This window comes from Sphaerodactylus townsendi, linkage group LG08 (assembly GCF_021028975.2).
Source record: "Sphaerodactylus townsendi isolate TG3544 linkage group LG08, MPM_Stown_v2.3, whole genome shotgun sequence".
Classification (NCBI taxonomy): Eukaryota; Metazoa; Chordata; class Lepidosauria; order Squamata; family Sphaerodactylidae; genus Sphaerodactylus; species Sphaerodactylus townsendi.
In genome coordinates this window covers 21,122,688-21,148,006 of record NC_059432.1, presented here as the reverse complement: position 1 = coordinate 21,148,006, position 25,319 = coordinate 21,122,688, and the positions used below count along the sequence as shown (strand labels likewise).

Sequence of the window (25,319 nt, the reverse complement as noted above, 5' to 3'; positions counted from 1 at the left end):
TATTTAGATTTATCCCTTCCCTTCACATTTGCTATTTTGGTGGTAACTATTTCTTAATGTCCTCCTTTCTGGCTGAAATTCTTTTGCTGGAGCTGCAAGGCCAAAGCTGTCTAAACAGCAGATGAGTTAACTGACAGTTTAGCTCAGGGGTCTGCAACCTGCGGCTCCGGAGCCACATGCGGCTCTTTCGTCCTTGTACTGTGGCTCCGCATGGCTTGGGTCTTTTCAGCCTCCTTCAGAGAGTCACCCTAAGGGTTAATGGGAAAGAGTCCCTGTTCCTAGAGAGGCACAGCCCGAGACAGCTATCCCTAGCCATTTCTGGCTTCCCTGTCCCAGCTGCTTGGTTGGCTGATGACGATGATGTAGAACTTCATGGATTTCATAACACACTATAATTGTTTATACAAAGTGTAAAGGTAAAAAATATATATATACAGTGTTATCTTCATTTTAAATGTCAAAAAGTATTTGTGGCTCTAAGTGTTTTCTTTTCCGTGAAAAACGGGTCCAAATGGCTCTTTGGGTGTTAAAGGTTGCTGGCCCCTGGTTTAGCTGGTCAGTTGGTTGGGCCAGTTTGAATCAACGGGGGCAAAATCAAGAGGGAAGACATTTTTGTTTTCTGAGACTATTTCAGTTCTGGTAATGTTACTGGTTGCCTGTCTTGCACATGTCTATTTCACCCTTTCCTTGGAGATTTCCAACTGCTACCTGGAAGTTGGCAACCCCATCGATGAAGTAGGTGGGGCTGAGAAAGAATGACCGCCCTCAAATCACCCAAATGGTTTTACAGATGAGTGGAAACTTGAACCCAGGTCTTCCTAGTTTGACACTTTAATCACTCCACCACACAGACAGGCAGCATAATAAAATCAATCAGAAATTGACTAATGGGAATTCCATGGGAGAACTCCCCACAAGATGGTGCCCATTAACTTCAATGGAACGGTACTTAACCTCTCAAAGCTTTTGCTTTCTGGCAGCATTCTAAACATCCTGCTATTAAAAAAGGCCAAGTATCAAAACCTGTTTCTAATACGGTGTTCCATGTTATGTGCATACGTATATATTTGCTGCCTTGATTTTGGTACACAGGTTTGGGGTCTCTGTCTGAATAGCTTATTTCATTTTGCCTTGTTTGTACATCAAAATACCATTTCTGCAAAGGACACGCCCCCGTGAATTTAAAACTAAACCTGCCAAAATGCATTTGTAAACTCTCTTTAATATTTGCAAGAGAGACTAACTGCGATCTTATGACCATTTGAGCCAGAGTGATACTACCAGTTTCAGTGGCGCTGCTGGAACAGTCTGAGTGTGGAGGGGATGGGGGGGGGGGGGCTACTCAGCATAATTTCTTCGCTCACATGTCCATTCATGTGCAACTGCGGCTCAGCAATTTGTTTTGAAATGAGATCTTCCATTCAATATGCAGGGGGAAAACAATTCGCTGCTTTTCCTAGAAAAATATTCTCCATTTAGAAGCAAGGAGAAGGGGGTACTTTTTGGGAATCTGTTTACATGGCAACACATGGCTTGTTTTAAATTTTAGAGCGATTCTGCTGTTTCAGTCTCTTTTACAAAAGAAGCCGTCTGCTCTCGTTCCCCGTTTTATTTTACAGTTAAGAATGGAAACACACCAGGTGAAGTCTGAGCCACAACCTGCCACGTTCTACATGTAAACTTGTGAACTCCCGATTAGCTTGTTGATTATACTCTGAATATCTGTATAGGACAGACTTTAATCAATGTACTGCTGGTATCGTAAAACATGTGCTCCATAGGTGTCAGGAAAAGGCACGTTTTATAAGCATCTGTCAGCTGAAAGATGCCATCCTCCCCGTCATGCCAGCCAGCCTCATCACACTGTCCTCCTTTACCCCAACTCATGGAGTGCTTCTCTTCTGTCACGTCCAACAAGAGTGCCTATTTTCATCCAACAACTGTTAGAAGTTAGATGAAATAGACACAGGCCTAGGTGTCAAACTCACGCCCCTCCAAATGTTATGGACTACAGTTCCCATCATCCCCTGCCAGCATTATGCTGGCAGGGGATGATGGGAAGTGTAGTCCATAACATCTGTAGGGCTGTGAGTTTGGCACCTGTGAAGAGGATATTAATGGAATCATTCATGTGACTATACCTGTGCTTAAAAATTAAGCAGATGGTCATGCTCCTTCACTGAATCTGAGACTAGCGGCATAAACATTTCCAAGGAGACGTCCCATGCGAATAATGGAAGAAGAGGCAGGAGCCACCCCGGATCTTACTGAAGAATATTATCCTTCAAGTGAGAACATCTCACTTGAAAAGTTAAGATTGGCTTTCAGCCTTCTGACCCATAAGCTCCAGTTGGCACCTGGCAGAATATCTCCAGCTCACAATGGGCTCTGAACCCCTTATTTGAAGCTAGAAGTAGAACTCCAAACACACAAGGAAAACCTCCCTCTCTCTGAAAAAAGAGCCTACTAAAATATGTTAAAGCTGTATAGACCTCAGAGGATGTACCGGTAATAAGGAAGACAAAAGGGATGCCCATGCAAGTGAACAAGCCAAACAGTAGTTAGAAGGACTTAGACAGAGTTTCACAGATGTGGTCCTAGAAGCTGGCTGGCTGGGAGTATGCCATATGAGAACTACGCGGAGCTCTTTGGAGGAACAGTGGGGTATAAATCCAATTAATGTTCATGAGAAAATAAATATATGAAGCTGATTAATATAAGGACAAAGATAAACTAAGCACTGCCTGGCGTAGTAGTTTTTATTTAATATTAAAACATTTTAACACCACCTTTCCGCCCAGCTTAGGATGGTAAACAATCAAAAACATTAAATCAAGTTTTTAAAATATGCAATATAAAAAACCCCCACTAAACCCAACAATTAAGCAAAGAACAGCTTAAACAGTCAATCAGTGTTCCCCAATAGGACCCCCACTGGTGCCATGGCTCCTGCAGGCACTTACCAGGAACACAACATGCACTTGAGGAAAGTAGGCGGGGCCACTGAGAAAGTGACTGACTGCCTTCATACAAATAAAAGGGGTTTTCACTTGCATCGTCCCCACTGTTAACTGGAGAAGGATCCAGGATCCTGTAAACAGGGTCTGTAGATCAGCTGTGAGATGGTGGGAGTTGAAGTACCAAAGCAGTAGAGCACCCCTTTCCCCAGTTGTCTTCTCTGTGTGAATTTCATTTTTCTTTTCCCCCATTGGTCCTTTTTTTCTGTGTGCATCTTATCCCCTAGGTTTTTTCTGTGTACATAAATGTCTGTTTACATCCCCCATCTCTGTTCATGTGTGCTTGGCTCTGACCTCTAGGGAAGCCATTTTGTTTGGCTTTACTTCCTGTGCCAGCCATTGTGTTTAAGTGCTCAAAACCCTGCTTCAGATTTCCAAAAGGTGCCTGCCAGGGCTGAGCAGGATTGCAAGCAAAAAGCTGGGACATAGCAAGGGACAGGGGGGCGGGGAATGACATGGTGTGGTGCTGTCACATCAACAGTGTGTCATCCTTTCTGGGTGGAACCTGGAAATGATGTCACACTGCTAAGATTCAGCAGGAACTCGATGGTCTAAGCACGAAGTTCCTGCTGAATTCCAGACCAATATGACATCACTTTTGAGTTCAGCCCACAAATGATGTCACACCACTGATGCCACAGCAGTTTTTTCTTTTATTCCCCGCCTCCAGCCTATCAAGCAGTGGTGGGGGCCAGCAGCTCCCAGTGGGAGGTCTGCCACAGTTGCAGACGTGGCAACCAATGTTTCCAGTAAGTTGCACGTGTACAGCCACCACATTGGTCCCATGCAGATGAGGAGTCTCCTGGCAGGGGGAGCTTTCCTGGGTGGCTCAGTTCCATGTAGCGTTCTTGGACTGCTGCGCAGCTCCGGGGAATGCTTAACGGGAGCATAGGGAGGCAACTCTAAGATTCAGAAAGACTGGGGAGCCCTGACATATTAAAAACTCAGTTGCCACTCCCCTGCTTTTTTTCTTTAAGGTACTGACTTAGGGGTGGTCAACCTATGGTTCTCCAGATGTTCATGGACTACAATTTCCATCAGCCCCTTCCAGCATGGCTAATTGGCCATGCTGGCAGGGGCTGATGGGAACTCTTGTTGCCATGTGCACTGGCTATGTATTTGGCCATCTGCCAATCCCCTCCCTCCCAGAGTTTGATCACTGGGGTCTGATACCAGACGTCTCTTATTGTTAATTACTTATTGACGGTTACTGCTGCTATAGTTTTAAGGTTTTGTATTATTTTAACTGGGGCTATTCGATTTGTTTTATTGTGTTGTTGTTTGTTGTTGTACACCACCCTGAGCCCTCCGGGGGTAGGGCGGTTTATCAAATTGAATAAATAATAATAATAGTCCACAAACATCTGGAGAACCATAGGTTGGCCACCCCTGTACTGACTCCTTCCCCCATGCTGCAAGGATTTATTTGGAATAAATAATAAAAGGAGGAAAATGGATTGCAGTCCTCTGATCCTTCGGCTTCAGATTACGCGAAACATGTAACATGCTAATAGCTCTTTAAACAGAGGGAGAATTTTTGTAAAGGGAATGACAAACATCACTAGACAGAAGATGATGAAAAGGGATTTTCTCCCTTCCCAGCACAAAAGCATTTTTTTACCCATTCAGGACAAAAACCCTTGTAAACTGCTGTTTTGTAGAGTCAGCACCACAAAATAAAAAAAAATCTATAAGCAATTTAAAATAAAACAGATTGTTCTTCACATACCAGCAATATATAACAAAGGGGATAGTTATATAATAATGTGTTTGGGTGGGTGGGTGGGTGGGGGGATATTGATTCTTAGAGAAAAGGTTGCATTTAAGCTAGAGTGCCATTAAATATTGCAGACATTTCCTCACTTTTTTCCCCCTGCCGTGTAACTCTCTGCAGTGCTTGTACTTAGCAGAAGAGCTGTTTTCCTACCACATGGCATGCATATTTCAGCATCCAGCATTATTAACTCATGACCAATTGTCATTTGATCATTATCTAACAGATGAGGAAGCTAAGAAAGGAAACCTTATTTGGACAAAAGCAGTTTTTCTCTGCGGCTGTCTACATATTTCTTTCCCATGCCCTTTCGTTGGTTTATTATTTGATGTCAACAAAGCCCCAGAAGTTACATGTATATTAAAAAAAAACACAGGGAGAGAAAAATCAATCTTTGCCATGCTTTAAACACTAGTGTTGATATTATTAAATCAAGCAGAGTTATTCCCTGTCAGAAAACTCTCAGTTGCCATCTAGCGTTGAGTCAAAGCTATGCAGACTGGGGGGGGGGGGGGGATCGATATGCAATATGGCATGTGAAATCACTGACTAACTGATAGTTTCTCAAATCTACAGCCTTTGGCACTCCAGATGTTATGAACTACAATTCCCATCAGCCCCTGATGCTGGCGGGGGCTGATGGGAATTGTAGTCCATAACATCTGGAGTGCCAAAGGTTCGTCACCACTGGCCTATACCAAACTTAAGGCTAGTTTATACTAGGCTGAATCAAAGAAGTGGGAGGGGTTGCATGTTTGGTTTAATGGGTATATTTGGGGTTTTTTTTTTTTTAAAAAACAGCTTTTAAACTGTGTAAATAAAATTTGGGCACAAAGCAATGGATTTTTAACATGCGCTCAACAGATCTCAAGCAAAACTGCTAGCTTTAAACTTTGTTTACAGCTTTAAAAAAACAGCCTGATATGTCCACAGGCTTAGCATTATATAAGACTACGGGAATGGGACTCTGTAAAAATCTGTAATATTGAGAAAGAAATGGAATCCCCCCCCCCCCTTGAATAAACAGTAGAACAAATGAATAAATATATAGAGAGACTGAACTGTCTCGGCATGCACCTTGTTTCCTTTTTCTGTTTTGCTGTTTACACAGACCTAAAAAGATCATAGACATTTAGTATTAGATTACTGCGTTAATTCTGCACAATCGCTTCCTTTTTTATTTTAAAAAGTAGTCAGTTCCACTTAAAATATCGCTGGAGGGGACTGAACAGTTTCCTGAGCAACAGACCCACCCTGCGAAATGCAAAGAACACTAGATTAAAACAAACTAATCAGGGCAGATTTTGAAGGAAGGAAAGGGCACATGACACCCGGCCAAGACATTTTTCCAGTCCATCCTTAGTAAATATGCCAAACATTTATTTTGCCTGACAAACGCTTTGATAAATATCTCTCTCTCTCTCTCTCTCTCTCTCTAACAGCCAGTCTTTGTTAGGCTTTAAAAATGTTCTGTTACTGTTAACACTGCATGAGGGATGACTGCATACTCCCCCCCCCCCCCCCCCGCTCTTTTAAAGTATAGCTTTCAAAGGACAAGTAACTAATAACTGTTTCGCAATAAGAATGATCTACTCCTTGCCCAGTGCATCATCAGCACTCTTTAAAAACACTGGAGCTATAAAATTATACAGTGAGCACTTTAGAAATGCTACACGTGACGCTGCTTGTTCTGCTTACATTACTGTTGTGCAACTCGTCTCCTTTCCCAAACGCTTTGTCTTCTCTGAAGCAACTGGCCTGGATAATTATTTTAATATATTTTAATATTTATAGAAAGAAAAAAGATGCAAATTCTTGAGGGTTTTTTTTTAATGAAAGGAATGTAAAGGTCACATCTATAATTTACAGAAAGAAGAAACGCGTGTTTGGAATATGGAAAACCATAATTGGCAAATAAGGCTTTCTTATTTTAGTCTAGATGGATCCTGAAATGCCACACGCTGTTCATAAGGTAAAGCAGATAATCAGCCAAATAAACACTGGAAACATGGGTGGTTTTGATTTGCATAATTTGACATTTATGTAACGCCTCATTGGAAATGGATCCCAGAGCATTTTGAAACGTACGTTAACTAAAGTTGTGGGGCAAAATCACCTCCCCCCCCCCCAATTAAAGCAAGCACAAATCTGTACAAAGTAGGTCCATTGATCCAAAAGGCAAACACTGACTGGCAAAACACGAAGAATAATGTTTACTCAAGTAAAAGAAAATGTTCATAGCATGCATACATCATCTAACTTACAAAGGGAAGGGATCTGAGAAAAGTACTGAGAAGATATCACTTGTGTAATTGAAATTCTTAGTAGCAGTTGCCACATTTATTTTCTAAATGAAAAAGATAGAGGAAGAAGACAGAATGACCTTGGTGTCTAGTTAGAGTGGAAGGAGTGGTCTAGTTAGAGTGGTTAAGAGTGGTGGACTCTAATCTGGAGAACCAGGTTTGATTCCCCGCTCCTCCACATGAGCGAGGGACTCTAATCTGGTGAACCAGGTTTGTCTCCCACTCCTCCGCATGAAGCCTGCTGGGTGACCTTGGGCTAGTCACAGTTCTGTTTGGACTGTTAGCCTCACCTATCACAAGGGGTTGGTTATGGGCAAAGGAAAAAGGAGTTTGTAAGCTGCATTGTAAGCCACTTTGAGACTCCTTACCAGTGGTGGGATCCAAAAATTTTAGTAACAGGTTCCCATGGTGGTGGGATTCACACTGTGGCGTAGCTCCAATGGGGCTGGGTGGGGCACAATGGGGGCATGGCCAGGCATTGCGGGGGCGGGGCATTCCTGGCCGGGGCTGTGGCAAGGACGCAGCCACTGCGCCAGTCCTTGGGCGGGAAATGAATGCACGCAGGCACAAGCTGCCACACACGCCGGTGCACCTCCTGCTAGACTGCTTCAAGTTCTGCACGCTACTGCTGAGAGGAGGGGTGTAACTAAGGCAAAAATCACGTGGCAAAATCACCAATTAGTAACCCCCTCTCGGCACACACAAATAATTAGTAACCTACTCTCGGGAATCTGTGAGAACCTGCTGGATCCCACCTCTGTTCCTTACTGCTGAGAAAACTGGGATATAAATCTAAACTCTTCTTCTTCTCCCACTGACCACAGGCCGAACAAAAACAGACAGAAAAATTGTATAACTAACTGGGGTCTGACTACTGTGCATTCCACATGCCAGTTTTAACTGAGCTCAGAGGATGTGAATAATTCACTGACTCATCAACAATGTTTTTTTTTTCACAATGCCCAGTAGAATATATCTGGGTTAAACATTTTGAGAGGCCAACCCCGGACCTACTCTGGATTTTACACCAGGGATGAAACACCTGTATATAAATACATACCTCTACAGGTTACATCCCACAGATATAGATATGTTCCTGGCTGCTACAAAAAATCCTGCCCACCCACCACATTCACCAATCCAAGGCGGATTCCGCATGGGCCAAAAACAGCAGCGTGAAAATGGTGTGAACCCTTTTACACCGTTTTCACACCACTGTTTTTGGCCCATGCGAAATCCGCCAGAGATTTGTTAACAAAGATAACCCGTAGCACTCCATTATACTGCATGTGCAGTCTGTCTCTCATTTTCTGTTAGCTAAGAATTCTTCTGGTATGGTGTAAAATAATCCCTAGAGAAGTTAGGAAAATAATACTTATTCTCCAGTCCTAAACAATATCCTTGAAAATCAACTCTGTTGATTTCAGTGGCTTTTCAAGCAAGGATATCTAGGACTGTAAGCCTTAGCATTATTGGTCTATTAATCCTGTTAATTATAAAGGGCTCAACTCCAGTTCTGAACTAATTATCTATTCTGACTTATTTTCTAAAACTACATCTGTGTTCATCTAATCCCATCTTTACCAGTGTTTCAAATACATTCCTGAAAACATTTTGGATGGGCTAAGTTTGATCTTTTCCATTTCTTAGCTCTGCTTCACATAAGACCAGAATACTCATCTGTTAGAGAAGATGGTAGTCATATACAACTATGGGATGGAAAATTCTCCATAACTAGCACCCACTACAACATGGTGTATTTGATTACATGCATTAGATGCACTAGGGTCTTATCCACTTTCTGGGTTTTGTTGTGGTAAGATATAGCAAAATATAATGGTGACTGTAAAGTGGGGTTGGCAACAAACCCGCAGCATTATGTTTTGGGCCCAGTGACATTCAATAGTTTTATCAATGACTGATGATGGAATAGGGGGCATGCTAATCAAATTTGAAGATGACAGCAAATTAGGAAGGGTAGCTAATACCAGTGTGGTGTAGCGGTTAAGAGTAGGTGGATTCTAATCTGGAGACAGGGATGTAGGTATAGATTTTTGATGGGGTGATTTCGGGGGTGGGGCCACACTCCCACCCACCCCTGTGGGTGTGGCCACACCTCCCCAAGCCCCACCCCTGGCCTCAGTGCTTATAAAAGCAGCTCTCCGAGGCCAGGGACGACAGACTCCCCTGCCCCACCCCCTACACTGGCTGGGCTCCCAGCCGGCAGCCCCTTTTGCCCTTCCCTCCTGGCTCGGGGCAGCTAGGGAAAATGAAGCCTGGTGCAAAATCTGAGTTTTGCGGCCCCCCCCCCTTGGACAGCTGCTGTGATGCTGGAATCCATCCCCAAACAGCATCACTTTCAATGGTGTTTAATCTAGGGAGCCCAGATTCTCCTTTTAAATCCATCTTAAAGGGAGAATCTGGGGTTCCCAGTTAAAAACAACATTGAAAGTGATGTTTTTTGGGGGTGGATTCTCCCCCACCCTGAAACAGCATCACTTTCAATGTTTAAACTAGGAACCTCAGATTCTCCCTTTAAATTCATGCCAAAGGGGGTGGATTTAAAAGGAGAATCTGGGGAAATTTGGAGGGTGCCTGCTGTCAGGGGTGCAATTGTTAAGCTAGTAGCACCAAACTTTCAGGGTATCTTTAGGAAACTCTCCTGATGATACCACCCAGGTTTGGTGAAGTTTGGTTCAGGGGGTCCAAAGTTATGGACCCTCAAAGGTGTGGCCCCCATCTTCTATTAGCTCCCATTGGAAACAATGGGAGATGGGGCACCCCCTTTGGGAGTCCATAACTTTGGACCCCCTGAACCAAACCTCACCAAACTTGGGTGGTATGATCAGGAGAGTCTCCCCAAAAAATCCTGAAATTTTGGTGCTGCTAGCCTAAAAACTGCACCTCTTGTAGGCCAAAAACAGAAAAACCACTTTAAAAATACAAAAAAACACACAAATGGGGCGGAGCCTCGGACATGTAATGGGGGTTTAAACCTGGGAACCCCCCCTCACCTACATCCTTGTCTGGAAAACTGGGGTTGATTCCCAATTCCTCCACCTGAGTGGCAGAGGCTTATCTAGTGAACCAGATGTGTTTCTGCACTCCTACATTCCTGCTGGGAGACCTTGGGCTAGTCACAGTTGTTCAGAACTCTCTCAGCCTCACCTACCTCACAAGGTGTCTGTTCTAGGGAAAGGAAGGGAAAGGAGTTTATAAGCCACCTTGAGTCCTTACAGTAAAGAAAGGTGGGTATAAATCCAAACTCTTCTTCTTCGGCCCCAGAGGACAGGGTCAGAATTCAGAATAACCTGGACAGATTAGAGAGTTAAGCCCAAACTAGCAAGATGCATTTTATCAACAGAGGAAAATGTAAGATACTACACGTAGGCATAAAAAATGAAATGCACGGATATAGGATGGATGACACTTGGCTTGACAACTGTACATGTGAAAAGGATTTGGGAGTCTTAGTAAATCACAAACTGAAATTGAGTCAGCAGTGTGATGCGGCAGACAAGAAAGCCAATGCAATTCTGGGCTGCATCAATAGGAGTATAGTGACTACAGTGAGGGATAGAATAGTACCACTCTTTGCTGCATTGGTCAAATCTCCCCTGGAATACTGCATCCAGATCAGGGTACCACAATTCAAGATGGATATTGAAAAGCTGGAATGGGTTCAGAAGAGGGCAACCAAAATGGTAAAAGTAAAAGGTCTGGTATTGTCGAAGGCTTTCACGGCCGGAATCACTTGGGTGCTGTGTGGTTTCCGGGCTGTATGGCCGTGTTCTAGCAACATTCTCTCCTGACGTTTCGCCTGCATCTGTGGCTGGCATCTTCAGAGGATCATCTGAAGATGCCAGCCACAGATGCAGGCGAAACGTCAGGAGAGAATGTTGCTAGAACACGGCCATACAGCCTGGAAACCACACAGCACCCAACTAAAAGGTCTGGATTCCATACCCTATGAGGAATGGCTTAAGCAGTTAAATGTATTTAGTCTGGAGAAGAGGTTAAGGGGTGACATGATAGCCATGTGTAAATATCTGAAGGGATGTCATGTTGAAGAGGGAGCAAGTTTGTTTTCTGTTCTTCCAGAGTCCAGGACAAAGAAGTAATGGATTCAAGGTATGGGAAAAGAGATTCCACCTAAACATTATAAAGAACCTCCAGACAGTAAGGGCTGTTCAACAGTGGAATACACTGCCTCGGAGTGTGGTGGAGTCTCCTTCTTTGGAGGTTTTTAAACAGAGGCTGGGTGCCTATCTATCAGGAGTGCTTTGATTATGAATTCCTGCATGGCAGGGGGTTGGACTTGATGGTCCCTGTGGTCTCTTCCAACTCTATGATTCTCTGATTACCATTTCTCTGGTATCCTAGTGATGGGAGCTCATCTACATTAAATAAGTGCAGTGAAGGCCTAAAACTTTGTCCAATTTCTGATAAATGCTAGTTATTCTGATTTTTGTCTCTTCCCTTAGAAGGTGGCAAAATAAGAAAACCATGGAAGTCACACACAGCTGGATCAACTAAGCATAATTTAAAAACACCAGTGCAAGCTATATCTTGCAGGCATATGTATGTTCTTTGCTGCCACCTAAAATTCCTTCTCCTCCAAAGAGAAAACGATTAATCAGGAAAACTAACACTACTTTGTTCTATTGAAAACATGCCTGTTCCCAACATCTTCTGATATACATTCTAGACAGGCACTGGAAATCTTCCCTCTCCAAATCCAGGTAGACTTCAAGCATACAAGGGAGGCAACATGTACATCTCCCTTGTTGAACACATGTGGTTACACATGGCTTTTCTGCTGGAGTCCTGCCCATAGTTAGCAGGTAGACTTCCTATCCTGTGTTTTCAGCAAGACCTCTAAGGGCGTTTCTCCACTTGCCACGACCCCCCTATGCCGCGCGCTGCTCTCAGCGCACGTCATTTCTGGCGTGCGCCTGGGCTTCCCCATGACCCCCTGCTCTGCACGGGGTCATCAAAATGCATCATTTTGAAGAGCGCCAGGAATGATGCGCGCTGAGGGGGCGCGACAGCGGCAGCGTCGGGGCGGCTGCGTTGTCGCCGCCCCTGTAGTGGGGGGTGCCGGGGGACCCCGCACTACTTGGCTACAGTAGCGCGCAGCTACTGGTAAGTGGGAAAATGCTCTAAAATATCCAACTTTCAGGTTATTCTGGACATGAGGGAATCTTGGATGATGTGTGTATCAAATGTACTTTTCTATTTGTCATGCAAGAACCTCAACAATTTCAAAATACCATGGGATTTATGTAGCAATCATCATCATTTATTTTGAAAAGCAATGATAGGCCTGGGGTAACATCTCAAAAAAACAGGTTTACTTCTAAAATCACTCCAAATCCCAATCCACAAAGTGGGTCCTTAAAAATCTGAGTAAAGATTTAAGAAAAGAAAAATCAATGAAATGCTTTTATAAAATAAGAGATTGATTTGCAGCTTTAAACTTGCAGTTAATGTAATATTTGAGAACTTTCATAAATAATGCTTTTATTCTGATTGCAAAATAATACCCTGCCACAAAAACAAGGAATAGAAGGAGGAAATTGTTCAACAGGAATTAAAATGTCATGCTTTTCCTTATTATTTTTTTTTAAAAGAAAAGAACTGAAGTTAAGTATCATTTCACAATTGGAGAGAAAGCCCTTCTTGCTGTTGTTAACAACTATGTACACAGTACAGCACTTAATTTCATAATTGTTTATCTCTTCCAAACCTATTAGTCAACCATGTTCAGTTTACAAAACCTGAGTGCAACACATTCCCGTGTATTTGCAGCACAGAGTAGACAGAACTGCGGTAACAACGGCAACGATTATTCAACTGAGATGCAATCGTGTTTGAAAGGGAAACATTAATGAAACTGGAGACAATTCAGAAGAATATACAGTGTGCTTGTGCTCTGCTGCCTGTTCTTCAAAACCTTATGTAACTATTCATTTTCTGTTTCATTTGGCTGCAATCCCAGCTTGTTCTGTGCTATGCCATACTAATTTTATAATAATAAACTGTTTCGCAATCTTTATGCAGTCATGCAAATAAAGAGGTTGTGGAAGACATTTTCATTTGATTATCTTCCCAGGAAAAGAAACCATCTTGAAATTAAGTGCAGTTGGTGAATAAGTGAAAGGGGGCGGGATGGGGGAACCTAAAATAAATACACTGCCAAGAGAAATGAGAAGGCTGCTCTGAGAAACAGGCAATTTCCTTCAACTGCCCCTTTAGTATCAATAATTAAGCCTATCAAAGTCTCACCTCATCAAAGTTTTCCATTGACTCCGTCACACCTTGTCCCAACTTTCATTTTAAAATAATTTTTTCTCACCCATTTAGAACATGGCCCACGACAGTGGAATGAACAGAAGTCAAAAGGAAACTGATGTGAAGATAAGTTTTTATTACGAAGTCAGTTTCCAGATTTCTCAATGAGTTTCCAACATAAATGCTCTTTGATGGAAACAACTCAATACATAAACGGAATTCAATCAAAATATAGATTCCTTCAGAGTAAATGAACAATTGTGCGAGAGCTGAATGGGCAAGTTTGTTTGGTTTGAACGTTCCATTCAGCAAGCTCGCCAAGTGTGGAAAGAAGAGTTTCTCTATATTCAGGAAACTGAATGAAGGGAAGGTTTAATGTTCTTTTCATTCCACCAATACTCTCCCCCCAACCCCAAAATTGTGTGGGACTACTCTCCTTCTGTTAGACCAATGAGAGCTACTGGGTTGGGCAGCTGTGCTCTTTTTGGGATAAGAACCAGGGCAACCCATTTGAGAACAGCTATATCTTCCAACACTAATTCTGTAGGTAGATAAGTCCCATTTTCTGCTGTACTTATAGCAATATCCAGGAAACATTAATTGATCATTGTCTCCTAACCTGCTAAACAAATCTGTGTATCCTGCCCTTCTTCCAAGATGACACTCCTGGAGTTATCAATTTTTCCCATCACAAAATGTCTATGATGGGATTCTGTTAGACTCTGGCAGGGTTCTCCAACCTGATATCCATGGGCACCATTGTCTCCCCCCCACCACTCAGACACCTTTCCTGGTGGCCACCCAGTGGTTTTAGAAAGTGGGCAGAGGCCTCTGAATAGCTGTTGGAGATTTGACTGCCTGCAATTTTAAAAAAATGTTGCATTGGTAACATCTGCCATTACAACACAAGGATCTTCACTTTTTGATTGAAGGTGAGATGAAGCAGCTATTGCATGGCATGCTCTGCCTCCCGTGGCAGCTATTTTGTGGCTGTGCCACTATAGTGTGTCAGAATTCCAAAGGTGCCTGCAGGGTCCAAAAGATTGGTCCCTGGACAATGGGATAGCGACTGGCAAAAGATCACCTAGTGAGTTTGGAACAGGGGAGCCCAGTCTGAGTTCAAGTCTCCCTCTCTTTCCACTGTGCCCCAAGATGGCTCTCCATAGTATATGGATTCACCGTAATCAGTGAGGAAATCAAAACATATTCCATACTCCTCATGCAGAAAAAATAAGATGACAAAAGGCATGTGTGACTTAAAAATATCGGATTCAACATGTATTGCTGATGGATTTCTTACTGTAGGCCAATAAGTCTGGTGTTGATCTGGTAGAACAAAAAAAAAGAAAAGTCATGGAGCATGTAGAGATTCTATGCCAAATGGTTACTTCAAATCCTCCATTTGTTTTTGGAATTATCTTACGGCTATCTCCTAAAACAAAAAAATGAACATCAATAACACTCGCACAGAATTGATGTATTTAATCATGGAGAAGTGCCAGCAAAGCAATATTAGACTTGAGGACAACGTGATTCCTGCCTCCGCCCTACATCTTGTTGCAACCTTCTACAGCTGTGCCTGAACGGCAACTTCACCCATGGATGGTTTAATAATAAAGTAGAAAAACACAAGTGGGAGAAAAGATACTTCAATGTATAGACTAGCACAAGCATGCTGAGGTGAAAATGGCTGCATTGCACGATTCCACAGCGGTGATGATATGTCTTTATGAATTTGAGTTGATGGGTGGAGTTAAGAAATCCAGGAAAAACAGTTTGAACAGAGACCTGAGAGAGTTAAGATGGAGAGCTTCTAATTAGCTGTTAACTACCCTATAGTTCTTATTGTTAGTTGTAAATAAACCTGTTTAAAACCACTATGGTCATCCTGACATCCATCACGACAGCACTTCATACCAGTGAGAAAGCACATTACCACTTCATACCAGTGAGAAAGCACATTTTAATGCCAACCCCAGGGACAGAACTAGGCTACTTCAAGAGAACATTAGTTTTCTGATTGTAACTGCTGCTAATTTCAAACTAACTGATGCAATAAAGGAGATCATAAGCAAGTAACTCACATGTGTGACCAAAGCAAGGAGCATAACCAGCTACCAAAAGGGTCCCCAGCCTTTTTGAGTCTATGGGCAGTTTTGGAATTCTGTGGTGGGTACAGCCACAAAATGGCTGCCAGAGGGGGTGGAGCCAGGCACAAAAAGACTGTCGTGGCTTAACTTCAGTCACACAGTAAAGATGGTTTAGTTTTACCCTGCCCTTTCCCAACCAAAGTCAGGTTTGAAGCAGCTGACAACCAATGAAATACATAGCTAAATAAAATTCACTCTACAGAGCCCTCCGGGGGTTGGGCAGTATAAAAATCCCATAAATAAATAAATAAATAAATAAATAAAATTTAAAATCCTTAAAATGTTAAAATTCCAGGCAGCGTCCCTGTAGAACTAATGCTAAGAATAATTATGGGGAGAACATTGTGTTGTGTTGCGAAAGTGTTTTTAAAAATCTGCACCGCCAATGAAATCTCCAGTGGCCAATCAGAAGCTGTGCTGAGCAAAAGCCTCACGTGGCTTGTCTACTTTCTAAAACTGCTTGGTGGACACAAGGAAAGCTGAGGGCAGATGCCGGGGTGCCCGTGGGCCACCGTATCCCAAGTAAGTACATATTAATTCTTTCCCACACAACTGGCCATTCACGAGCAGGTGGGATTAACATTATTTTCTCGCACTCCGCTTCCTTATGGCAGAGATGCACCACTTTCCTTCACACTGAAAATGAAACAGGAAATATGCAGAGTGAGCCATTTTATAAGTCCTGTAGCCTGGACCACTCACAAACCCCACTGAGTCAGCCTGATGAATGAAGACATTAGTATGCCGGCTGTCTCCAAATTGGGGTCCCGAATCCAACTGAAGCACTTTCTCTCCCCCCTCCTCTCTCCCTGTGTGCACTCACACAAATACACACAACCTCCCCCCCTCATAAATTGATTGTCTAGATTGTTTATAAGAAATACCCCCCCCCCCGACCTGTAGCAAACAGTCCTGCTGCCTAGACTCACCTGCAGTGGCAGCTGACATTTTTGTTCAGTCATCTCAGCCTCTCTGGCTCTCCAGCATGCTCCTTGATGGTTGCTAAGCAACTATTGTTGAACACATGCATAAGACATTAATTGTCTGAGCACTTTTAAAAGAGAGAAAGAGAAATTCTTCAAAGCTGAGGTCACTGTCATATCTAAAATTGGACATGTTCTTTATCGCAGCCATCGCTCCGAGTTTGTGCGCCGTGTTTGTGTCAAGGGGTGAAATGAGTCACAAATTACTCAGACATCAATCCCAAAATTGTAAGTAGCCTCATCTATGGCAATGACTCATTCAAAGAATTTTTATGTCTTCTTAATCCTCTGCTTTTCATTATCTGGCTTGTCATTTCATATACTTCCCTCTGACATGCATCTCTACCCTGTTTTTATTTTCTGTATCAATGAGCATATAGAAGGTAAATTATTATTATGAACTCACTTGGAACATCTCTTTCTGCAACACGGAATGAAGCCAGCAAGAATTCTGGTTTGTTTCACTTCAAAAGGATATCAGAGGCTCGCAGCTGATGCCAAATTTTCCATGTACTCCATACTAGTAAATGCAAATTCTATCATACAGTATTGTTTTTTTTTTTAACTTCCCTCCCTCCGGCATTCCAGTGTCATGAACCACTGCAGAGCCTGTAAACAGAGATTTCCATAAATTGACTCAAACTTGAGCAACTAAACAACTGTGATATCTAAATCTGGGTAATAATTTTTATGACTAAATTTCCACTGTCACGACTAAAACTAATATACGGAACACATAAAGCTAACAACAGTACAGAATGCATCACAGACAATTCCCCCCACACACACACACACTAAATGTTTTTGATAGCTCTGTCAAATGATTTGTAGGATCAACCTAATGAGGATAAGTGTGTTGCTGATGTATTAATTTGTTACTTGCTGGAATTAAAATCAAAGCAGCTCCTTCCATGATCAACCCAACATAATTCTTCTGAAAGCAAAATCTGAAGTGAATCTGGAGGGGGGGTGTTGAGGCAACCAATCACCCATAAACATTTCAAGGGAAAGTCCAAGACTCTTGATAAAATTAGTGCAGAATCTCAGGACACGGAGTTTTAAATCGATCTCTGAGAGTTTAGAGGGCTCAGAATCTCACGGAGCCCCTTATAGTGTCCTGAGAGCCAAACTAGGCAATGTGGGATGGTTCTGAAGGGGGCAACACCCTGAAAGAAAAAGAGAAAAAAAGGCCTTGCCTAGGTGCAGGAAATTCTTATCATAAAGTTCCTAGCAATTCCTAGAGGTTCAGAAAGGGACAAAGGCTAGCTCTAGGAATCGCCAAAAATGCTATGGTAAAACCATAAGTTCTTTCAGTAGGGTTTCCAGTGATTCCCAGAGCTTCCTTTTGTCACATCTGTGCAGCTCTAGGAAACACTAAAAACTCTATGGTAAGAACTTCCCCTAAGTGGATGAGGCCTTATTTTTCTTTTTAATTTTTCTCCTGCCATGACTTCTGGTGATAGTGAGCAATGGGACCTAGGGCAGGGAATCCTCCAATTCCACCAGGGCTCCACAACCCCTAGCCCAAGCCTCTATGAAGCAGCACTCATGGCACTCATGAAAAATACATTCTCCTTGCCCTATAAAATTTGGCAGTATCTCTAAGAGCTCCTTTTTATTGTATGTGGGCAGTAGAAGAATGACTTCCAATTCCACTGTAGCAAGCGGGATGCATTCATTTAATAAAACAATTTGAATCACTAGGGGAAAATACTATTTTGAAATTAATAAATCAAATTTGTGATTCATGTACTTCCAGAACAAAGTGCAGACTAAATGGTTTTCAAGGAAATATAACTGCAGGGATGCTCTGGTCATCTGAAAATCTGATCATCTGGGACCACACGGTGAACTCAGCATTACCACAACCTCCTCTCCAGGAATTCGGATCAGTTACAGAAGTATAGTAATAGTTGCTTGTCTTGATGACCGTGGATGTTGTGAGGAGGCACAATGGGGCACATGCCCTCAGATCTAACAATGTATAGATTATTAAACATATTGTAACATACACACAAACTTCCAACTGGTCAACAAGCGATCTAGAGTAATTTCTAATTGGCCTTGTTCCCCCCTGCCGCTGCTTCCCTCCCCCGCCCATAATGTTCTTCATAGACACTAAAGGCGTTAGTTAGGAGCTCTTCAAGCTAGAGTTCATCTAGGGCTATGAACCTTTTGGGCACGATGCTGACCTCTGGGTCCCTAAATAACATCCTTCAGCTAGATTCTAATGTGCAGAAAGTTCTGCTTAGTTGATCATCCAAGGACAGAAACCCAGAAGGCTCACATTTGTACCCAGCCTGGCCAGCCATACTATCTTCAGGCACAGGAAATGATGTCACACCCCGCTCTTTCCTTCTGTGTTTGAAGAGGGTTCTGAGGCCCAAGTAGCTCACTAACCTGTGTCCAACGCTCGGATCCTGCTGCAAGCCACTGAGATCTGCAAAAGTGCAAATGACCAACTTTCCACCTGAACAAAACCTCCAAGTGGCAAACTTTGAAGTATCTATTACATGGCAGGCATTCAAAAGAAACCAAACGTCTCCCCTTTGCCGGTATTATTACCAACCCCGTTCAGTTTCTTTCTACCACTTCCAACTGGTAGAAAAGAAATATTTAAAATCTTTCTCTCATCAGGTTCAATCCAAACTACATTTTCTGCTAACAGGAAGCACTTCTGACAGCAGAACATAAAGTTTCTGCTGCTTCTTTCTACTGCAGCCAATCGATTTCCTCCAAATGCTGCTGATGGGGGTGAGGGAACCCCCAGGAACAGCACGAGGGGCAAACCAGGGGTCTGCAACAGGAAGGGGTTATTGGCAGAAATTACATATTTTCTTCAATTAGAACATTTAGTCTGGATCCAACCCTTATTCGTTGGTCGACAGCACACACACTTTTAAATTAAAAGAATGTACTCATTAAGATTACTATACAAAAAACTCAGATGAACCAAGAGTGAAGTAGGACGAAAGCAGTTTTGAAAGAGTCTCTGCTTGATTTCTGAACTTGTATTAGTTGAGACAATTCAGCCAGCTTATGAAATTGTATAATCAAGTAGCATTTTTCAGACTTGACTTAACCCAGAGAACAAACTAGAAGAATGTCTGACAGTTTATAATGAGGTTAATGTAATAAGCATTTTGAAGAACTTGACAGCCAAGTAATAGTTCAAAAAAGGCTCCACAACTTCAAAGATGCTTTATATGCACACCTATGCATCACTATATACACAGTCTCTACATCCCTAATGGGGTGGGGGATATCTAAAAGGGCATGCACCTGCCAGCATTCAATGATTCCACAGGCCGCTGTAGTCAAAGAGCAATGAAAACAGATATAAATGGTTATGCAGACTTGAAGAACTGCTCTTGAAGTTAGTTCACACATAAAGGCACATCACGCTCTGTATCTGATGACTACACCCTTTCCAGCCGAAAGATTTAAGTGCAGCCAGTAGTGCTTTGGTGGAAGAGAGAGAGAGAGAGTAGTGTGCTTCAGCTGATAAAAATAGTCCCTGGGCGTTTGGGGTGGGGAGGGGGTTGAGGGGTCTTGGGTGGGTGGTGCTGGGCCGGGCCGGGCCGGGCAGCAGCATCGTGATGCCCCTGCCCTGCCAGACCTGGCTTGTATTTGGAGTGGGGGAGGGTTGCAGGGAGCTTGGGAGGATTGGTGTCAGGCCTGGCAGGGCAGCAGCAGCTGGCTGCCACGGCCCTGCCAAGCATGGCATGCTGTTTGGGGCAGGGGAGGGTTGGGGGAGGGGGCTTGGGAGGATTGACACCAGGTCTGGCGTGCTGTTTGGGGCAGGGGAGGGTTGGAGGGGGCTTGCTGCCGCTGCCCTGTGGAGCCCAGCTTGGTGTTTAGGGAAGGGAAGGGTTGGAGGGGGAAGATGTTTTGGTGGACGAATTCACAATTCCCCTTAGATCTTTTGGTGGGAAAGGGTATAGCAACTGACTGTGTGAACCGGCTCCATCAAAAATAATGAGTTTAAGATGAGTCAAAAGAATATGAACGTTCTATTCATAGTGTTTTATTTGTGACAGCTGATTCATATCTTCAAGCTATCAGCTGATGTAGTAGCAATCATCTTGCATCCACAAACCACCTTCCAGCTCATAGCGAAAACTTGAACAAAGCAGTTCTATGCCTCATGTAAAATATATGGCACTCATTTAAGCGTGTGTGAAATTCCTAAACTATTGTAGCTGCTAATGAACATTCAATTGGTCTGTAAGGACCACTAACATTATTACAGTAACTGTTGCACACCAAGAAGGATCCTTCACTTTTATTCAGTGGCGAGATTTTGGTTCATTTGTAAGGTAAGTGAGAAGTGCTGTTCATTAGTTCCAACTGTGAAAAAGAGTCATCTATGATTGTCCAAACCTTACGGCTCTTGCATTAATGCTCCCAAGGAAAAGAACTGGACATTCAGAGCTGATTTATAAAAACTGAATTGTCAGTGATTCAAATGCCAATATTCTCTGTGACATTATCAGATGCAATTTATTTCATATGACATTCTGTGTGCTGTACAGAGGGTGCCTAGAATCCTTAATCCATGTACCTGAAATAGTTTACAACCAGTTTACATCAATGCAAGTAGGTTCAAAGGACAGTTCATATGCAACACCAATCCATACCAGAACGACTGTGTAGGATTCACCACATAGATGTGGTGGAACATGGTGGAACATAGATGTGGTGGAACATAGATGTGGTGGAACATGGTGGAACATAGATGTGGTGGAACATGGTGGAACATAAATGTGGTGGAACATGGTGGAACATAGATGTGGTGGAACATAGATGTGGTGGAACATCCTATGTGGTGGAACATAGATGTGGTGGAACATCCTTGGTCCTGCATGCCCTTCGCCTCATCCTATGAAAAGCCCTGAACACAATCCAGGGCCTAAATACATACCTGAGCGTACTCAGCTCATATCATTCATCTATGAAAAAGGGCATGGCAGCGAGACCTATTCAGAATTTGATGGTCCCTGGGAAGGGCATGTGCTCTCTATCTCATGCACATTTTGGGGCTATGGATGAACCAGCTTGAAATGCAGACCATGTGGATTTAAAGACAGATGTTTCACTCTGTGATAGATCAAAAGCCTATTGACCCCAGCACCGATTACCTTAACTGACAGCAGTTTTCCGGGGGCTCAGAGAAATCTCCTAGAGAACCTCCCTGAAACTCTTTAAGCATCATGATTTGCATTGAAATATATTGCTAAGGATTCACATCGCATCCAAAATTCTGTCTTCACTAAACTAGTTCAGAAATTTACTGTAACGTCCCTTGGTTTTGGTTTGGAACAATGCCCTTCAGCATCCTCTGTCTCAACCTTTGAACAACCCTCTCTCCCTTGTTAGCAAAGACTGTTTAACTTCTTTGCAAATGTAAATGCTTATGCTGTCCGCCCCCATCTGCCCAGCAGTTATTCTTCTATCTAGGAAATTCTCCTTCTTTTGGAATGGCTAGAGAAGGAGGACGACTGCTGAGCAGCTTACTCCACTCTGCTTACTAAAGAAACTCATGGAAACACGTTCAGGTTGCATGGGCCCACACATTTTTTAGCAAAGGGATACGGCTATGTTTTAAAAAACAAAATGACTGCGTCTGAAAGACCTGGGAGTCAAGTACCATAACCGAAGACTGAACTGCAGACCGTCCACAGCTCAGGTTGCCAACCTCCAATACAAAGCATTGAGACCAGCGTAGAATAACAGGCCAGAGTCTCTACCCTGGACAGCCAGCTCTTCTACAGATAAGCAACAATACACAAAAAAGAGAGAGGAATTTTGTAGCCTTTTTTGAAAAGGATATCTTTGAAGATTACAGGATAATAGGCTATTGTGAAGGTATACGAAGTCATTCAACAACTGGGGTATGACCGTCAGTGACACAGGGAGAGAAAATGGTGCTTGGGGAAAAATGGCGCCCCCTACAGCGCCTCCCTCCCCACTTAATTTAGTTCAGGCTGAAAAAGTTCAGGCTGAAAAAGTGGCCAGTTCAGGATGAAAATGTGACCTGGTGGGAACTACACTTCCCAGGAGACCTTGGGGCTCGCAAGGTCTCCTGGGAAGTGTAGTTCCCACCAGGCTGCTTTTCCAGCCTGAACTGAACAGGCAGCTTTTTCAGCCTGAACTATGGTAAGTGTGGGGAGGGGTGTGGGGGGCACAGGGGCAAGGGGGAGTCGTGATTTCCTGCCCCCATATGACCCCAATGGCACATGCTCAGGGCGGTCCGCCCCCCCACCCCATTGTAGCTACGCGTCCGATGACAGTCCATGTGGATATTATTTAATGTCAATTTTGTTGTGAGCTCTTTGTAGAGGGACTATGTGGTTTATGTTTCGTTATAAATAAGCCTGCGTAGGTACTGTTTATGTTATGCAGTATAAAAGCTCATTTGTAATTGTCTGAGTATATGCATACTGAATATTAGAGACACTGGTACATTAATACCATTAGCCATAAATGTGACTTTTGGATGTTAACTTTTGAGCAACCTACCCCACTTTGATGGTTCACCTCCAGGTGGGGGCTGGAGATCTCCTGGAATCACAACTGTTCTCCAGATAACAGAGATCAGCTCCCATTGATGAAATGGCAGTTTTGAAGGGTAAACTCTGTGGCATTATACCCTGATGAGCCCCCCTTCAACTACCCTCTTTAGGTTTCCCTCCTGAATCTCCAGAGATTTCTCAACATATAGCTGGTGACCCTATCGACAGGCAAAGTCCACATTAAGCTATGGAAACCAAAAATGGCCTACACAACTGAAAGTTCTTCAACCAGTTCAAGTGTTCTTGGATCCCTAGTCCAAAGAAGAAGAAAAAGAAGAGGAGTTCATACCATGCTTTTCTCTCCAGTAAGGAGTCTCAAAGCTGCTTACAAACTCCTTCCCTTCCTCACCCCACAGCAGATGTCTTGTGAAGTAGGTGGGACAGAAAGAGTTCTGAGAGAACTGTGGCTGGCCTGAGGTCACCTAGCAGGCTTCACATGGAAGAGTGGGGAATCAAACCCAGCTCTCCAGATTAGAGTCCAATGCTCCTAACCACTACACCATCCTGGCACTCAAGAAGTTCTTCTTGCAGTCTCCTGGTGCTAAAAATGTTAAACATATACTAAATAATTCACTTATAGTCTTATTCTGAACACGTTTACTCAAAAATAAACCTCAGTTAACTCACGGGAACCAATTTTCTAGTGTGTTAAAGACTTCCACTAAAGAAAACACAGCAGCACTCCAATATTGAAACAAAAAAAAATCAAACCTACTTGTGTGCCAATTCCTTAAAGGGCCAGCCATAAAAAGATGGTCTAATTGTTGAGCAGAACTGTGGAGTTATTAACAAGGCCATGCAACAGCATTGGAAGTCAATTATTTCCACATGATTGGCTTTGTGCATTTTCTAAGTCATGCACTGAAGCTCCAATATAAATTCACCCTTTCATTTCAGGTGCAAACGTCGGAGACTACAACAGGACCCAAAAAGTTGGTTCAGTGTTCTTCAAAAGAACATAGGACTGAAGAGACTAGTCGGGCTGTTGAGTAAAGTCTTTCCCAAACTTGCATTTGATTGTCAAAAATCACCATCTTTCCTAATCCCGTGTCCTAGCCTTGTTCAAAGACGTTTACAGAGCGTTACGAACTGCAACACATGCGCCTGTGCCATCCTAAACAGCCATTAAAGTGAAAGTCTGAAATGTACACATTTCAAAGATCACTTTTGCAAGCATGAAGCCCTTTCCCAGATGTTTCACATTTTGAATTTCCCAATAAATGAAGAACATACTAAGAAAGCAAACAAGAGCTGACATTATTTAGTCTAAAGTTCTAAAATGGCGTAACATCTGTAGTGAAAAACTATTCTGAATGACTATATTTAACGATCCACAGGGTTCAATTAGACTTGAAACTAGTTTATTTTATAACCTAATCCAGGACACACACACAAAAAAAGGATACAGTAAGTTTTCAAGGAAGGTGGAAAGCAGTTTGAGAGAAAATTTACTTCCCCACGGCAATTCTTCTGTCCCATCACTGCCCCTCATCAAACAGGTCTGGTAAGTTTCGAAAAAAATACAGGAACCTACCAAAATTATTTAACAGAGTCAAAAATGGGATCACAAACTGGCAATCTGTCTTTCAAACAAAAACATGAAGCTGTCTTATACTGAATCGGGGGGGGGGGGGGGGGAAACAAAGAGAAAGCATAATGAGGCACAAGAACTCGACCGAAGGGAAAGAACCCAAAAGCCACTATGTTGTGGCTAACAAGATAACTCGAAACATTTGTATGCTTGTACACATGTGTTTAATAAAGTGCAACCTCTAAACATACCAAGTACATAATCATAATACTCCATGGACATGTCTAGAAAATACTGCAAAAGTCCAGACTATGTAGTGGACAATCAGCTAGTGTCCTAAAAGTCAGCTAGTGTTCCAAAAGGACATATCCAAATCCAGATCAGTCCAGAGAGTCCAACAACACAGTCCAAAGTACATATTCCAGATCAGGACAGATGTCTGGATAAAATCCTGTTTCGGAGATGGCCAATAATTCCACTTCATCAGCAATAAGTATATACATCGGATAGCTATCATCCAAAGATTTTTTTGCTATTCAAGTAGCTTCAGTAGAAAGATGTGCTCCTTGGCAACTGAGCAACTCTAGCAGCAGTAATGATGCAACTAGCTGAATCAGATCACTGTCACTACTTTGAGTGACAGTGGCTCTCCAGGGTGTCACGTGCAGGTCTATTCTGATCACTTACTACTT

At 42.9% G+C, this 25,319-nt stretch overlaps 1 protein-coding gene across 3 annotated transcripts in view; it reads right to left on the bottom strand.

The window, feature by feature from the left end:
• Positions 1-25,319, bottom strand: part of ARID5B (AT-rich interaction domain 5B) — a 254,225-nt gene that overhangs the window by 90,862 nt on the left and 138,044 nt on the right. The window contains exon 1 of one of the 3 annotated variants that reach the window (XM_048505141.1): positions 5,869-7,030. The exons of the other annotated variants lie outside the window; for them this stretch is intronic. Coding sequence (XP_048361098.1) covers positions 5,869-5,923 — 55 coding nt within the window. The 5' untranslated portion in view covers positions 5,924-7,030. Of the gene's footprint in view, positions 1-5,868; positions 7,031-25,319 lie in introns of those variants that run through there. 3 annotated transcript variants of the gene reach the window in all.